Source organism: Ixodes scapularis, unplaced genomic scaffold, assembly GCF_016920785.2.
Source record: "Ixodes scapularis isolate PalLabHiFi unplaced genomic scaffold, ASM1692078v2 PGA_scaffold0__279_contigs__length_252992795, whole genome shotgun sequence".
In the NCBI taxonomy this organism is placed as follows: domain Eukaryota; kingdom Metazoa; phylum Arthropoda; class Arachnida; order Ixodida; family Ixodidae; genus Ixodes; species Ixodes scapularis.
The window spans coordinates 167,280,516-167,297,781 of record NW_024609835.1 but is presented as its reverse complement, the minus strand read 5'-3'; the positions used below and the strand labels follow the sequence as shown (position 1 = coordinate 167,297,781).

The following is a 17,266-nucleotide window of genomic DNA, read 5'->3' as shown; positions in this document are numbered from 1 at the left end:
CGGTGGAGTGGTAAACCATCGCGAAACCAAAAGCCGCTCTCAAAAGAGCAAATCGAAGCAGCGGTTGCACGGTAACCAGAAATTATCGCAACGCGTGAAAGAAGGTTAAATCGCTTGCCACCAGATGGCACCGTGAAGCAGAGTATTTGCATGTAGCTAAGCCAGGTGAGCTAGGTACCAAACGATTCATGTTCTACCAACGATATTTTTAATTGCTCAAGCCACCCTTGCGCTTTGCGTCCTTTGGGCACCTTTATTATACACACAGTAGGTATATAACGCCTATAAAAGCATCAGCTGAAACTCTGCATTGAGTGCATACACGTACACAGCACATACAAACATAGATACAACAGTACACCAACCCAATTACTACTTCCGGAAAACATTGTCTTGCTTTGTATGTTTATACATCCTTGATGTTTGTACGCCTCAATGGGTGACCGGTCTCTTAGCTGTAGATGAGAAATTTAGCCAGTGCAGTCAACTGTCAACCTGGGGTTTTTGACGTGCATGAAACAGTAGTAATTACACGAACGCGTGTGGGTACGAAACTCATCCAGATCAATACGGGCGGGCATAGGCGTGCACAGGATTTTTCATTAGAGGGCGAGGTTTCCCCAAAGCGCCCCCGCCGCCCCCTCCCCCCCCCCCCCCCCCCTTTCTATCAACGCACTCCCACTGATATCCTGTGGGGACCCTCTCCCTGGCTCCTCCGCGCTCCGTGACCTCGCCGGTCCCTGTCGCCGTGCTGCCGGGCGCTCCTTCGTTCCCCGTGACCTTCCCGTTTCACGTCGCCGTCCAGTCGCGGAACGTCCGAGCTCTCCGGGAGGGATGGGGCAAGCGCCCCCTCACCCAGCGCTGACGTCGGAGGGTCGGTCGCAGCAAGGTTCCCGATTGGACGGTCGGCGGGACAAGGACTTGGGAAGGTCTTAAAAGGGGAACGAAGACAAAGGAAGGGGTCTTGGGCTGCCGACTTCGAAAGGGACCGGTCAGGGAGGTCATTGGGACGACAGCGACGAGCGGCTCGCAGACGACGTGAGTTTGAGTAAACTCTTTTGAACACGCACTGTGTGGGTGACTTCTTGGGGAGCGAGCGAGGCGCGTCCCGATCGGGCGTCGATCAGGTAGCGACCCACATAATCTGGCGCCCACGTGGGAGCCCGATCGGTTGGCCGTTGCTTTCGCTCCTCCCTGAGAGGTCGCGCACTTTGCGTTTTCGCGGATTTTGGAGGTTAGCGTGCTCGAATTTTGCGAATTGTGTTCGAGTTGGTAGAAAGTGACAATGGTCGACACCAGGTCGACCACCGGCGCGAGTAAGGACGGTTCGTCGGAGGACGAGCCTGGGCGAGATAGCGCGGGGGCTGCTCCGATTAGCGGAGACTCGGGCTCACGCGCGCCCCCGGAGACTGGGACTTCGCCCCCAGCTTCACCAGCGACGGAAGGCGTGCTAGACGCCGGTGAACTGATGCGCGCAATGACGCGGATGATGGACGCGATGTCGCGGCAGATGGGGACAGCCCCAAGCGTCGCGAGTGCCGCGCCTTTGTCGATACCCCGCCCGCGGTTGAGCGTGCCTACGCCGACGTACTCGGGGTACTCCGACGGGAAATCGGTGCACGATTTCCTGCAGGATTTAGACGCGTACGTAACCGCTTTGGGGGCATCGGACGCAACAGCCCTGCTGCAGATCGTGCCGATTGCACTGACGGGCGACGCCGCGCGTTGGAGACGGCTGCAAACGCCGTTCCAATCAATGGCGGACTTCCGGGCGCGGTTTCGGGAGGAATTCCTTCCTCCCGACTACGAGATGCGGATTCGCGACGAGCTGGCGAGCCGCACTCAGCACCCGGATGAGAGCCTCGTGGAGTACGTCCGTGCACTCCAGGAGCTCTACTCGCGGGCCGAACCCTCCGCGCCTAACGCGGAGAAAGTAGCGAGGGCGATCCGCCAGTGCCACCCCAGATTTAAGGCGTATCTTCGAGGACGCGATTTCGCAGACCTCGAAGCACTGGCGAGAGAGGCGCGCACGGTTCAAGCGGGATTGCTCGCTGAGCTGCAGTATCGGCCCCCTCCAAGAGCCGAGGAGTCCTTGGAGCCGGGTTGCGCGTGGACGGAACGCGCCGCGGACGGTTACGTCGAGTCGCAGACGGCGTACGTGGCCGTCGCGGATCGCGGGAATGGCGGAGCCATACCACCTCGGGCCCTCGACCCATTCGGCTTCGAGCAAAGGCGCAGGGTAGCCAGCGCACACTCAGCCGGGGCGCAACCCCATAGGGGGGGCGGCGCGGTCGAATACCGCGGAGACGTGACGCGTTACGACGCTCGCGGCAGCGACAACAGCGCTCGGCGAGGCGGCGCGCCGCGTGCCGTTAGCGACAGATCAACTGTAGCACGCGACGACCGCGCCCAAGTCAGGTGCTTCAGGTGCCACCAGCCTGGGCACCTCAGGCGGCAATGCACGTGGGCAGCGGCCGAATCCGGATACTCGGAAAACGCGCGGGGCCGGCGCCAGTAATCGGGTTGCCCGAATCAAGGTTGCCGGCCGCTGCCGAGGCCCCGGGTCAGTTCGCCGACGGGGCGGAAGTCGCGGGCAGCGATCGGGTAGCGTTCGCGCCGTCGGCATGTCGGGCTCAGGACTCGACACCTGAAAGGGGTCCGTACGTGCGGGTAGAGATCGGTGGTAAAGATTATCTAGCATTAGTCGACACCGGCTCAACCCTCCCTCTCATCGGAGACTCCGTGTACACGGACTGCCGCAAAAGAAACCTGTGCATGCGCGAAGTTGCAACTCCGTTGCGTTTAGCGGCAGGATCGGCCGAGGCGCAATGCGCAGTTCGCCTTCACCTCGGCCTCGACGGCAAGCGAAGGAGGCAGCGCTTTGTTTACCTGCCGGGCATGTCAATCCCAGTTATTTTGGGACAGGACTTCGTTTGCCGAGAGGGGATCATTCTAGACCTAAAGAATAACGGGTACCACTACAACCCGCTGACCCCTCTCATCCCCTTTGTAGCCCCACCTAGTTTGGGGAAGGGATCGGAATGTTCGCTCGCTAGGCTGCGCGAGGAGCAAGTGTTAGCTGCGCGGGCCGTACCACATAACGTTGAACAGATCGTGGCTTCTTTCGACGGGCCGGCCGAACAAAGGCGATCGTTAGCGGACGCTTTGTCTAGACACGCAGCTATGTTTACTGAGAGGCCGGGAGTCACGCATGTTTTACAACATGAGATAGACACGGGAGACGCTAGGCCGTGGGGTTGTAACCCCAGACCGCTGAGTGTGCACAAGCGAGCTCTCCTAGATAAGGCTCTCAATGAAATGTTGGACACGGGGGCCGTACGGCCGTCGCAAAGCCCGTGGGCATTTCCGGCAGTGCTAGCGCCGAAGAAAGACGGGACAGCCCGTCTTTGCGTAGACTACCGCCGACTCAATGAGATGACCAAAAGGGACGCGTATCCTTTTCCATCTATTGAGTCCATCATGTACTCGCTGGGTAGCGCGAAGGTCTTTACCACGCTGGACTGCAGCAGAGGCTTCCTGCAGATCCAAGTAGCACCAGACGACGTCCAAAAGACAGCGTTCACTTGTCACAGGGGGTTGTTTGAGTTTACCCGCCTGCCGTTCGGATTATCGAATTCGCCGTCTAGTTTTCAGCGGCTGATGGACATCGTGCTGGGGGACGCGAAGTTTAACTTTGCCATGGCTTACATGGACGATGTCGTAGTATTCTCGAACTCGTTCGAAGAGCACCTAACTCATCTCGAGATCGTTCTGAGTAGAATGTGGGAGGCTGGGTTGACGATCAACCCAGATAAGGTACAGCTCGCAGCCTCGAGGGTTAATCTCTTAGGCTTTATCGTTGACAACGGTACGTTGAAGCCGAACGACGATAAGTTGGGGGCCATCCTCAATTATCCAGCGCCGCGTGACGTAAAGAGCCTTCAAAGGTTTCTAGGGATGGTCGGTTTTTATCGGCAGTTCATTCCGGGATGCGCGGAGCTAGCACAGCCATTGAACCAATTGCTGCGGAAAAACTCAAGGTGGATCTGGGGGAGGGAGCACGACGCGGCTTTCGCGTCTCTCGCGAAGGCAATAGCTGATACAGCGAGCTTACATTTACCAGATCTAAACCGGCATTTCGTCGTACAGACGGACGCGAGCGACTACGGTGTCGGAGCGGTGTTGTTACAGGAGCACGATGGGCAGTTGCGCCCTGTGGCTTTCGCGAGCCGAACGCTTACACCGCCCGAGCGCAACTACAGCGTAACGGAGAAGGAGGGGCTGGCCGTCATGTTCGCTTTGAAAAAGTTCGATCTCTATCTAGACGGTACGACTTTTGTCATACAGACGGATCACGCTGCGCTAACATGGATCCAGAGGTTGAAGGAGCCAGCGGGAAGGCTGGCTCGCTGGGCTCTGACCCTGCAGCGCTACTCCTACACTGTCGAATACCGAAAGGGCTCGAGCAACAAGGTTGCGGACGTGCTCTCTCGGGCGCCCCAGGACGGTGGTCGGGAGGAGGAGACGCGACCGTTGGGGGGCGAAGAGCGCGGGAGAGGAGGGAGAATACCTCCGTGCGCGGGGGAGAAGCCCCCCGCGATCGCGGGAAAGCGAGAGAATGGCTGGGAGGAGGGGAAGCAGCCGGAGTTCGTAGCAGCGGTGGGTCACTCTACGAGGGAGCAAAGGATCGTGGCTTGGGGGGAAGTGGTAAGCAAGGCAGAGCTTGTCAAGGCCCAGGGAGCAGATGGATTTTGTCAGCGGGTGTTGGGAAAACTTGCGGAAATTGCGGTTGACACCGGGAACACTGACGGACGAATCGGCGCGCCGTTCGATTCGTATCTGCTGGGCGAAGATGGGTTATTGCTCCGCTATATCCCCGCGATCGACGAAGAGGAGGGGAACGACCCTCCCTTCAGGGTGGTGATTCCTAGGAAGCTACGCAGGAAGTTTATCAGATACTTCCACGACTCGGCTCTGGCCGGTCATGGCAGCGGCAGCAAGACTTTTCAAAAGTTATGTCGCGTCGCGACCTGGCCGGGAATAAGGCAGGACGTATTTCGGTACTGTCGTAGCTGTGCAGCTTGCCACAAGGCGAAACCGAGAGGCGGGAAACCTCCGGGGTTGATGCAGCCGGTGATGAGTCACTACCCGTGGGAGATAGTCGCGTGCGACATCGTTGGCCCGCTGCCGAGGAGTCCTCGGGGAAATCAGTACCTTTTGGTGGTCACTGACCATTTCTCGAAGTGGGTGGAGCTGTACCCCCTGAGAAAACTGGTCTCGGAGCGAATCTGGGAAAAGTTGTTAGACACTTTCCTGCGTTTCGGAACGCCCAAGTGTCTAGTCAGCGATAATGCTAGTTATTTCACTAGTAAAGTCTTCGTGGACTCCTGCTTGGCCCTCAATATTAAGCACAAGAGGACGACACCGTACTATCCTCAGGCCAATATCACTGAGAGAGTGAATCGCAACCTGAAGAGCATGCTGATCGCGCTGACGGAGAGACACCGGGACTGGGACGAACACATCGTCGAGATGGGTTTCGCCATTCGGACGTCAGTGAACCGATCAACCGGGTTTACACCAGCGTTCCTGAACCTGGGTAAGGAGCTCCCGTCTCCACTAGAGAACGGGTTAAGAAACAGCGACGGGGCATCGGGTCGCCCACTCTCTACGTACGCGGCCGGGCTCAAAAGCCGCTTGACGGGCGCGTTGCACGACGCTAGAGAGAACCTCGATGCCGCAAGGATCGAGCAGGCGGCGCAGTACGACAAGAACCATCGCCACCTGGAGTACAACGTCGGAGACCTGGTTCTGAGGAGAATGCACCCACTGAGTAATGCAGCTTGCGGATTCGCAGCATCGCTGGCTCCGAAGTGGGATGGGCCTTACGAGGTAAGTACGCGAGTGTCGCGGCTTACGTACAGACTCACTCGGCCGAACACAACCGAGGAGTCTGGCCCTGTTCACGTGACCGATTTAAAGGTGTACTACCTTCGCGACCAGGACGGCGATGGACGAGAAGCGGCTGATGAGGACGGGGAAAGCCCCGTCTCGGCCGGACGGCAGACGCAGTCCGGAGCACGGATGGAGCGCGCTGGCCGGACGGTGCATGACACTGTCGGCGAGCTCACTTCTAGCAGGAGTTTCTGCCGTCACTACAATCTGCGGCGCAGGGTTTAATCCATTTCTGTGTTTTTAACTGAATTTCCTCCCCACAGAATGCCTTTCTGGAACGACGCCGGACGCCGAGCACGTGCCGGCGCTGGACGGGGACGACCCCTCCCAGGAGGCCCGCCAGGCCAGAACGGGGGCGCTAATGCTCCCCCAAGTACCCGGGGTGGGCGCCCCGGGTCGAGGCGGCCCGACTCCCGAGGTCGGCGACCATGGAGGTGGCCCCACGATCGGGCGTCGGACGCTGGGTCCGGACAGCGCCACGCGGGCTCCGCGGATTCCGCGAGCCACCGCGCTGGCACACCGCAGAGTGGGTCGGGCCCGCCTGCGCGGGGAGGACCAGGCTCGAGCAGGCCTCTTCGACCCGCACGACTTCCTTCCAGGAGAAGAGAGGGACCGTCACCGCAGGGGGGACGGGCCTGGAGCCGGCGGCCATGCCACACCGTGGCAACCTGGACGACATGGGACGGGCAGCGGGACCTCCATTTCGTGTCCCGCCAGCGTTGGCGGGACCAGCCGAGACCGGTCCACGACACGCCCGGTGTCGAGGTCCCGCCGCCCTTCCTGGGGCACACGCTGCCCGCCTTCGAGTTGGCCCCGGACCTGCAGGACCCCTGCTGGCTCTGCCGGGTGCCGGTGGTTCACCGCGAGACCCACGAGGCCAGCCCACGCCACCAGGAGCTGCTGAGGGCGGTGGGCCCCCCCACGTGCGTCGAGGCGGCGCTGCGGCTCTTCCAGAGGGACCGGCCCGACCTCCTGGCCCCGGCGGCCCGGGAGCTTCCTGAGGAGGGGGCCACCTCTGCAGCCTCCACCGCCGCTGCCTCTACCGCCGCGACCGCCGCCACCGCGGTCTCGGACACGCTGCCGCCCCCGCTGGCGCCACTCGCCTGCCCGGCCGAACCCCTCCCGCCTCCGCCTCCGCCCGCCGAGGACACGGTGATGGCGGAGCTGGAGGAGTTCCTGGCCGGGGACCGTCCACCCTTCGCCGACTCGGGCCCCCCGGGGTCCGAGCCTTGAGGGAGGGGAGGTGTGGGGACCCTCTCCCTGGCTCCTCCGCGCTCCGTGACCTCGCCGGTCCCTGTCGCCGTGCTGCCGGGCGCTCCTTCGTTCCCCGTGACCTTCCCGTTTCACGTCGCCGTCCAGTCGCGGAACGTCCGAGCTCTCCGGGAGGGATGGGGCAAGCGCCCCCTCACCCAGCGCTGACGTCGGAGGGTCGGTCGCAGCAAGGTTCCCGATTGGACGGTCGGCGGGACAAGGACTTGGGAAGGTCTTAAAAGGGGAACGAAGACAAAGGAAGGGGTCTTGGGCTGCCGACTTCGAAAGGGACCGGTCAGGGAGGTCATTGGGACGACAGCGACGAGCGGCTCGCAGACGACGTGAGTTTGAGTAAACTCTTTTGAACACGCACTGTGTGGGTGACTTCTTGGGGAGCGAGCGAGGCGCGTCCCGATCGGGCGTCGATCAGGTAGCGACCCACAATCCTTACGCTTATATTGTAGTGCTGAGACGAGATATGGTTATGAAACGTTTATTTTAACAATATTGAATTGTAACATATACAAAATATTATTAAGCAGTGGGTTTCACTTTCTTGTGAAACGTCCGCGCAGCTGAGGCGTCAGTGACACAACGCGCATACAAATAATTTTTATTCTTTCTTAGCCAGAGAAAGATACGACACATATGCCATCTTTAACAGCACAGAGTATTTAAAAATATTGCCTCAACGTGACTCTGCTAGTATGTAAAATATAGTATGCATACAGGGCAAACGCATGGGTGCACCTACACATGGCGAAAGCTCTCATATGGCGTCTGCAACGTTCATGCAGAGGACGAAAAACGCCACCCAATACACAACGTAATAGCAATGCTTAAAAGCACGAAAATATACCGCAGATTAAAAATCCTAGAAACAGCAAGTTACAATATTTAGTAATTATTGAAGATAAACGCTATTACATGCCATTTTTTTTCTTCTGAGCATCCAAATCTACAGTTGATAGTCTTACTTCCTGGCGCTTGATAGAAACATGTAATAGAAACAACAAGATAACACGCACGCATTATGCCATGCTCAACAAACATTATACAAACTAATGGTTATGTTATGTGGTGGTAAAAATATTTTATGACTAAATTACTAAAAATGTGTAGCACGTGGGAGATATAGTACTTTTCACCAGTCGTGAAAAGTCTAAAGCAAAATTCTACGCGATTTTGTCGCGAACTGTTCGATGACTGACTGCGTCGCGGCGTATTTTTATGGTGGTTTTTTTCCTTGCGCGCACTAGAGGGAGGAAACTTTGACGTCGGTGGCCTCCTGCGCTGCCCAGAGCGTGCTGCGTACGGGACTTGTTAGGACTTGTTTTGGGTAGAACAAATTTTAGCGTCTCAAACTGTCACGCATGCAGAAGCGTGCCTGCTCTGGCGCGGAGCGCGAGATCACGATGAAAATACAAAGACAGAACAAAAATTCGAACGCCATCAAAGCTAAGATGCTGAGAGCGTGAGCCAAGAGATGCCGTTTCACGCGTTCCAAAGTAGACATCAAAAAGAAAAAAAAATTAAAGCGTCGCGGCACAAGTGTTGTGACGTCACCACCCAGAGATAAGAGACGCGTGCCTTAGCGGTGGTGTCATGAAGTTGGCACTTTCGATTCTCTTGCAACGTTGAGGCCAACTTTGCGCCCCCCCCCCCCCCCTAGATGATTAGAGGAGGCGGCCGCCCCCCCTGCCCCCCCTGTGCGCACGCCTATGCGGGCGGGGGCGGTGGGGATCAAAACCAAGAGGTTCCCAGCGCAAGCTTCCGCTCCACACCCCAAGCTGGGACGCGTTAGCCCACTCAACCACCGATTCCTCCGCTACTTCCGAGCTCTGCGTTTCCGCCTTTTATACTCGTGGTATTGGTGGCAGACACGTAGCCAGGATTTTGTTTCGGGGGGGGGGGGGGGGGATTTGGGGCCGCCCATGAGAAAATGCTGTATGATTGGGGGGGGGGCATAGCCCCCCACCTCCCCCTGGCTACGTGCCTGATTGAAAGTGCGGCTTTTCTCGGTGACCCTAAGAAATAAATAATATTCCCAGCATGTAGAGTTTTTCTTCAGTAATATTGTACCTCCGAGAGTATTTTGAACAGCTCAGGGAATGAATCTCTTAGTAAAAAGTAAACGCTGATGACGTAATTTTGTTAAAGCGAATAAAATAAGCCGCTCCGCTGTGGTTCCAAGCCTTGTGTTTGCTTCCCCGCACGGCACGTAGTAGTCAGCTTTTCGATTTTCGTATTTCTTTGTCTATTTGTGTTGTTCGCGTGCGGCCGCAATTGTCGTCTTGAATAAATCTCCGTAGAATGAGCATTCACTCAGCTGGAAGCGGTGCGGCGCGAGCAGAAAAATCGATCATTTTCCGATCAACTTGAATGCAATCAAAGCCGCGAGCTGCGCCGTGTTGAGCTCGAAAACTTCTAGCGCTCACCTTAGCGCGCCACTTGGAGGGCAGCTTCTCCTAGAACCGTATGTATATATAAACACCAAAATAAAGAATACCTTCTTTTTGTCGATTTTACCTACCATCCTGCCTTAATGCTAAAATTCCAAACTGTAAATATACGTATTTTCCGACATATTTACATACTGTAAATATGGACATCGCAGACGAGAGTGCCATTGGGCACTGTACGATAGGAGCTAGGGTTCAGACCAACATTACAACATAACGATCCGCAGGTCGATCGATTGCACCGTAATCCCTCAAGCGGTCTTGAAACTCTTTAATGTAAAGCGGAATGTCAAGCTACGACTCCCGCCCCCTCCGACCACGGCCCGACCGGCGGCATCAGTGCCCGATAGCTTACGTCACCTTATCTTGTTGTACTTACACTACTCATACATGAACAGACGGTCACATCGGCGATACCTCCAGTATTTTGTTCACAACGCACAACACTGCCATCACGATGTTGCTGCTATGTTGCTGACACGCAGACGTACAGAACCACTTGATTGTCGGTTGGCACTTGCCATCGGAAAACAGAACCGAACTCAGCACAGAAGGCACCCAGGCACCCGGCAGCGAAACCTGCGTGTCTTGGACGCAGTTTCCGCGATTTCCATAACGTCGTCAACGCCGACACATTGTTCAGCGCAGGTTCCGCAGTCCGGAGACGGCCATCTTGGCCCGGTATGCGTAGCGCTGCTGATCCTGCTCCGGAACTTCCCTGTTTCCAGTGGCTTCGTTTGCTCATTTGATAAAGTTAGTGGTAAAAACGTCAATGAAATCGAAACGCTCTGCACGTTTAGACTGGGAGGCGGAATTACAGGCGGCATTCGCTGCCGCTGAAGCTAAATTAACTCAACAACATTTATTAAACAACGCGCGCGACATGCTCGAGAAACGAAACCGATAGAACTTAAGGCGGGAGGCGGTACTTTTCTCCAGGCTGCCTGGAGGATAAAAACGTCTCGTTCCTTCCCTCTTCTCGCGTCCGCTTGGGGGCGCGTCAGTAGAAGGGAGGAAGACGCGTCGTTGCTGGCCTTTTTCCTCCCTATTTTTTTTTTTTTTTAGAGTGCTTTTGCTGCGACTTCTCGAGTACGTTTGGTTCACCCCAGCAGGACTCGGCAGGCCTGCGTAGCGAGAACCAAAATCATATGGCCGTGCGCAAGCGTCAACGATGACAGTCCTCATTACAGGACCGAGAAGGAGTTCAGGAAATCGTAGTCCTGTCACAAAATTGTTCGTGCTGAACGGTTAAGATTGCTTCTCGGAGTCGCCCTGTGAAGGTAAGGATGCTACGGCCTTTACTATGCCAGACCTTATTATGGGAGCGTGATTCGGCTAAAAAATGTTGTACTACTACAGAAAGTTTGGTAGTATGCGGTGAAGAATGCATCCCGGAATCCCCCTGTAAAGTTAAAGAGACACTGGTATCTCCCAAAATATTTTTTTTTCGCCATTCGGTTTATTATGGTGTAGGAAGACTACCCAATGAATATATTGCTAGAGCGTGACGTATATTTTTAATAAAGCCGAAAAACGCAACTTCTCAAAACCGAACCGAAAGTGGACTGGGGAGGAAGGAGAAATATAGAGGAGGAGAGAGTTGCCAAAATTCACGTGGCTGTGCAATGACGAAGATAATCCCTGGAGAAGGGTAACAAGAGGGACAAATGACAAACAATAATCTCCAAACACAGCTAGTTCACTGTTGCGCGACCGAAAAAATCCGCCTGGTCCGGGTATCGAACTCGGGACCTTTCTTTTTCATTGGAGAGCTCTACCAACTGAGCTTACCAAAGGTTAGACGTCAGTGTAGCAAACAGGTTCGATACCCGGACCACGCGGATTTTTGCGGTCGCGCACCAGTCACCTAGCTATATTTGGAGATTTTTGTTTGTCCTTTGTCCCTCTTGTTCCCCTTCTCCAGGGATTATTTTCGTCATTCCTGTCCAGCTTGCATGCACCTTTGCATTTATTTGCATTATAATGACTGTGCAACTTTTTTTTTAATCAACGTATTCGCAGTATTTGAGAAGCCACGAAAAAAATGGGTATCGTGTTTATTTCTTTATTTTTAATAATGAGTGTGGTGCCTTCGATGACCCACGACTTTGATTATATTTGGTGGTTGTGTCTAAACCATAAAGAACGGCACGTAAGTAATGAGAAGACGGTGAGCGTGACCCATACTGGCAAGTTCTCAGTCGGTGATTTTCGAGCGGAAAGAAAACGAATTTCTTGCCGCAAATTGTGTTCTGGGTAGTTGGGCTCTCACGTGTCATACACAAATAAAATCCTCGGCGAGCATAAATTCCCTGTCAGTATTGCGTTAAAAAGGCTCATCGCACTGTAGTTTCACCCCCCTCAAGAGGCCGCAAGTAGTTCTCAAATACGTGAGGTTTGACGTCACTTTTGTTCTCAATCGCTACCAGAAAAACAAAATCGATAGCAAGCTCGCAGACAAAGCAGAGCCATGAAGAAACACGCTGAAGTTCAGTCGTGCACTTCACGGGGTATCAGTATATCGAGTGCTAAACGAAATGTTATTTTCGAGAAGCATTATGTATCATTTTTTGTAGAAATTAGTTGACCTTCGAGAATTGCCCTATTCTGTAGTGAAAAGCCGATTGTTTCGGTTACTAATTTTATCTTCCTGATAACTAAACTTGTTACTGAACTTCACTTCTTTGCCTTTTCTCAGGAAGTGCCGTCGCAACTCAAAACCTGTGGACGAGGCAAGCACACATTTTTGCACTCATGAGCTGCACACGCTTCTACACGCCCGGGAATAGTGCTCTAGATAAGCGTTTCAATTAATTATTTTTCGTGAAATTTTCACTACTACATTTCTGGTTGCTCTGACGAGGGTCCGGTGGCCGAGCGTATTAGAGCGCAGCAGTTTAGAGCACGTGGAGTGATATTTTCCGCATCAAACCCCAGGGATCCTTGGCTCGATCACCGCTCTTGTCGCTTCGATCTGGATGACCTTCATGCCGACGTGTCATTTGTGTATCGATACTTCATGTAACACGTTAAAAATCTCCAGGCTAGCACTCCTACTGCTCTCGTTAAATTTCTCATGTAGAGCGTGATCTAGTATCGCCGTACCTCGAAAGCTCTATTCTGAACACCAAAAAGTCAAATTGAACGTTCAGTGTTTCTAACGCGGAAGGTCGGTCTGCCAGGATGGGGCGACACTGGTTTACACTGTAGATCAGCAATTTCGCCAGTGCAGTACGACTGCTAAAGGGGCATCCACACTAAGGAGAACTCCGCGGACGGATGTCGTGACGCCAAATGCCCGGAAAACTCCGTCCTCGGCTCCGCCGCCCACCTGCGGAGCTTTCGTGCTAACAGTACGAAGACTCCGCGCCTCCGTCATGGAGGAGAACGGCGCCGCGGGGTTTAAAAAGGGGATGACGTATGCCTCACGTGATGCGCGCTCCGCGGAGGAAAGTGGCGGATTTCTCCTTCGTGTGGATACCCCATAACCTGGGGTCTTTAAAGGGGTATCCACACGAAGGAGAAATCCGCTCCTTTCCTCCGCGGAGCGCGCATCACGTGAGACATACGTCATCCCTTTTTGACGCCTCGTGGCGCCGTTCTCTCGTTCTCCTCCGTGGCGGAGGCGCGGAGGCTTCGTACTCTTAGCATGAGAACTCCGCAAGTGCGCGCGGCGGAGCCGGGGACGGAGTTTCCCGGGTTGCTGACGTCACGACATCCGTCCGCGGAGTTCTCCTTCGTGTGGATACCCCTTAACGTGCTCACGCAGTAGTGATACACCAGCGCGCGCCGGTACGATGCTCATTCGGATCAAAACGGGCAGGGGTGGGGCTCGAACCCAGGATCCCTGGGGTCTGCAGCGCGAGCTTTCGTTCCACGCGTCGAGCTGAGCCCGTTCGGTTTTCTCTGGTCTTTGTGCACTGGCTTTACACACCAGATAATGGAACATTCTCTGCAAAACTACCGATCGGACTAAGGAATGTCAGTTTCCATCATTACAAAATTAAGACAATAGAATATGTAGCCAAGCACCAGTGATCTTCTTTAAAAAAAAAAGTTTACCCGCTGCATTTTAACACAAAAATGAACAGCGTAATCTCTGCAGCAATGCCGACCTGCGGAAACTGCGTTTGAACGTTCCGAAAGTGTGCGATTTTCATCACGCCTAAAGAATATATAACAAAATAAAAAAAGAGAAGAAAATTGCATCAAGCCACTTGAAAGTTAATATGATTGGCAGCAATAATACGAACATTTAACGAAATAAAATGTTTTATATATATATACATAAAGTGCGCTCAAATAACTGGTAAACCTCGATTTTGACGATATTTTAGATTTCATATAAAATATTTTGTGAAAATAAAATACAGTAAACTTATGCCCGTCGATAGCCCGTGTATAGAACTACTCCCGCATAGTATTTCGTAAGCGACAAATGTATAATAACTCATAAGATGCAAGGCTCTGAATATGCCACCGAATTGCCAAAGAGAGGGTGATCGGCATTTCTTACATAAGGAAAACAAAATGCTTAAGAATTTTTTTTGTGAACTACAAAATAGTCGGCATGATACACAAGCGCACAAAAAATTACTGTCACTTTTTTTATGCTTCTCGTACTCATACCGGCGTAAAGGACTGGGTACAGAAACTACGGAGTAAAAAACCGATTTTCACCCTGCTCCACTTAATAATTTTTTTGAAGCGAAAATATGTTTTAAAAATAATTTGAAAAGTGTTTTTTTTTTTTTTTACAAAATGGAAGAACTTTCATATATTTATTTCTCCGCTATATTAATTCTCCGCTAAATTTAGCGGAAAAAATTCCCCCCTAAATTTGGCTGAAAAACGGCCCCTCTAAATTTAGCAAAAAAAATTGCCCGCTAAGTTTAGTTGGACTTTTTTCTGCTAAATTTGGCGGGGAATTTAGCGATAAGTTCTCGCTAAATTGGAGGGGAGCAGGAGAGGAGGACGGGAGGGTACGGATGAGCAGGAGGTGCATAACCTCCACTCCGTACCTTCCCCTCTTATTTTGCTCCCTTCCCATTTAGCGAGAACTTATCGCTAAATTCCCCGCCAAATTTAGTGGAAAAAGTAAATTTAGCGGAAAATGTTTTCCTAGGAAGCCTTTTTAACTCCTGTTAAGAATGAGACCTAGGTAGCGGCGTGGATTGCTCCGAGAGAAATAAGTAAAGCCTGCGATGAAAACCTAAAGAGACTAGGAAGTCAGATCGTAGCAGAAGCGGGAGGGTTAAAGGCATAAACCCATATGAAATATTTGTCTCCAAGGGCCGGTCGTACCTCACCACTATCCAAACTGTAAGATCATTATCGACGCTGACAGTGCAGATGCAGTCAGTATTCGTGTTAACAACGTGCTGAGTCGCATATGAATTCGAGTTGATCTCTTGTTTGTAGATGGCGGTTCGTTTTCAGCGTGACTTCGTATATACTCGACAACCAAGCCAACACCACCTAGATAGAAAACCGCGGGGTTGAATTGTATGCGTCACCTACCGAGGGCCACCGCGGATCACATATAGGACACGACTGCAGTGTCAGCGTTCGGCTGAGACTCGTGTTGGTTCTGATTGAACGCGAGTTCCACCAGAACGTTGACGCAGCACTCGTGTTCATTATGTGCACTGTCACGGAAAGTCACGTATGAAATTATTCACTTCGGCCCTGTTATCTAGGCGTGGTGGCCAAGGAAGCAAGCGAAGCTACGGGATAGGGGCTATTCCAGATGGAGTGTTCGTAGATTAAAACTTGCGGCGGCCTTATCAACAACTGCAGTCTACATTTGGTCGAAACTATTGCACTCTGCTTCAGTTTTTATAATACTTAACGAAGCTAACAGCGAACAAACGTAAAAGGTATCGTACCTTTACTATTGAAAGCTTAGCCCTTAGGGCAGCTGAGCCATGGAGGGGGCTCGTGTTTGGCCTATCACGATCGTTAGCCTCGTCGTTTTCTTAAGCGGATCAGCCCTCTGTCCCGAATTATCCCGGTAACCGGGCGCGTACGACCGCAAACGCTCCCCGCATAAGCAAACGAGTGTCGCAATTCAAACGGGAAACCCGACCGCACGGTGCAGCGGTCGTTCGGATGAACGAGGCGTGACTCGTGTGCGAGACGCGTGAGAGCCGCCATGAAAGCGGGTCCCAGCTCGTTCCCTTCGGCTGCCCTGCGGGGAAGCGACTGCGCAGGCGCGGGAAAGCAAGCAAGAAACCGGAATCTAAACCTACATCCAAGCAGAACCCGGGTCTGCTTCCCTCATTCGCGGTGCAAGCAAGCGCTGCACAGACCGCCGGACTGCTTTCCTCTGATAGCCGCCAGATGGCCCCGCAAAGACGAACACCGAACACACTAAGGACGCCTTAGTCGCTTGTGCAGCCGCTAAGGCACGTCCGCCCATCGTCTTCGCAGTAGAGCAGCTGGCTGGGCCTGCTGCCTCTTTCTTTTCTCGTGTGCATTAACCACGTCGGGTGTTGCAAGGATTGCCTTATACAGACAAACATACCTCTACCTCCCCCACACTTGGATTGTTAGTGGGGCAGAAAGGCAAATAAAATATCCGAGCATTTCTGTCAATGAACCTGCTTTCATCAATCTCTATCGCGTGCTTGCACATGCCGCCACGTCGCCTCTGCTTCGTGAGTACGCGTTTGTGTGTTTGCGTGTTTGTTTGTGCGTCCGTACACGAGCATGCGTGTATGTGTGTGTATGCGTGTGTACGTATGTGTGCCTGTATATGCTTCAGTGTGTAGTTTCGCGAGTCTGTTCGTGAGGCGCGCAGTCTTAGAAGTACGTGCACTGTGAAGGGTGACCGAGACGAGCGAGACGCCGTCTGTCTGTCTGCTCTCGGCCACGAAGCGCGTTCGAATTGCCGGAGGAGCGGCGTCTGCAAAACAGGGCTATCAAGCATTCGCAGCCGGACGCGTGCAGATACCCAACATAAAGAGCGAGAGAACGAAACTAGGGGGCAAACAGGCTGGAAGAGAGAAGCGAGGCTGGGAGGGAGGCAGGGGGGGAGTCCGGCCAAGATGGCGGCGCCCAGGGGAAGTGACGGCAATGTCGCTGTGACTGCCGCCACGCACTGGATGGCCGGACGGCGCCCCGATCGATTGAGTCGGGCCTGGAAAACGGATCCTCGGGCTTTCAATCTTGCCCTTCTCCTTGGCCGCTGGACGAAGTTCTCCCGTTGCCGTCCTCCCGTCGGCAGCGCGGGAACGCTGACGTCCCGCATGCGGAGCTCGAAGGAGACGGGAAACCTGTCCGAGCACCGAGCGTGTGCAAGGAAGAGCGCAAAAAGAGAAGAACAGTGAATGAATCCCTGGGACGTAGGAAGAGCGAGCGCGGGGGGAAGCCGCCGTGAAAAGGGGATCGCCAAAAGCACTGGATCGTGGAGCCAACAAAATAGCAACACCGCCGTTCGTGTCTCGGCTTCGCAGGCTGCTTCGCCCCAAGTGCGAACCTCGCCTTTTTTTTTCCTTCGTTAGTGTATCTGTACGAAGTTCGGCTAGCATCAGGGAGGCCAAGACAGGACTGTGCGTGGGCTGTCGTCTGGAGAGGCGAACGGTTCCTGTCCTTTT

General features: G+C 53.8%; 1 protein-coding gene across 1 annotated transcript; it reads left to right on the top strand.

The window, feature by feature from the left end:
- Window positions 1-1,660: 1,660 nt before the first annotated feature.
- On the top strand, window positions 1,661-2,518 carry LOC120836629 (the record flags this gene model as incomplete). The annotated part of the gene is made up of 1 exon (XM_040205637.2): window positions 1,661-2,518. A coding segment is annotated over one exon (858 nt), but the record flags the coding sequence as incomplete, so codon positions are not given.
- Window positions 2,519-17,266: the final 14,748 nt, after the last annotated feature.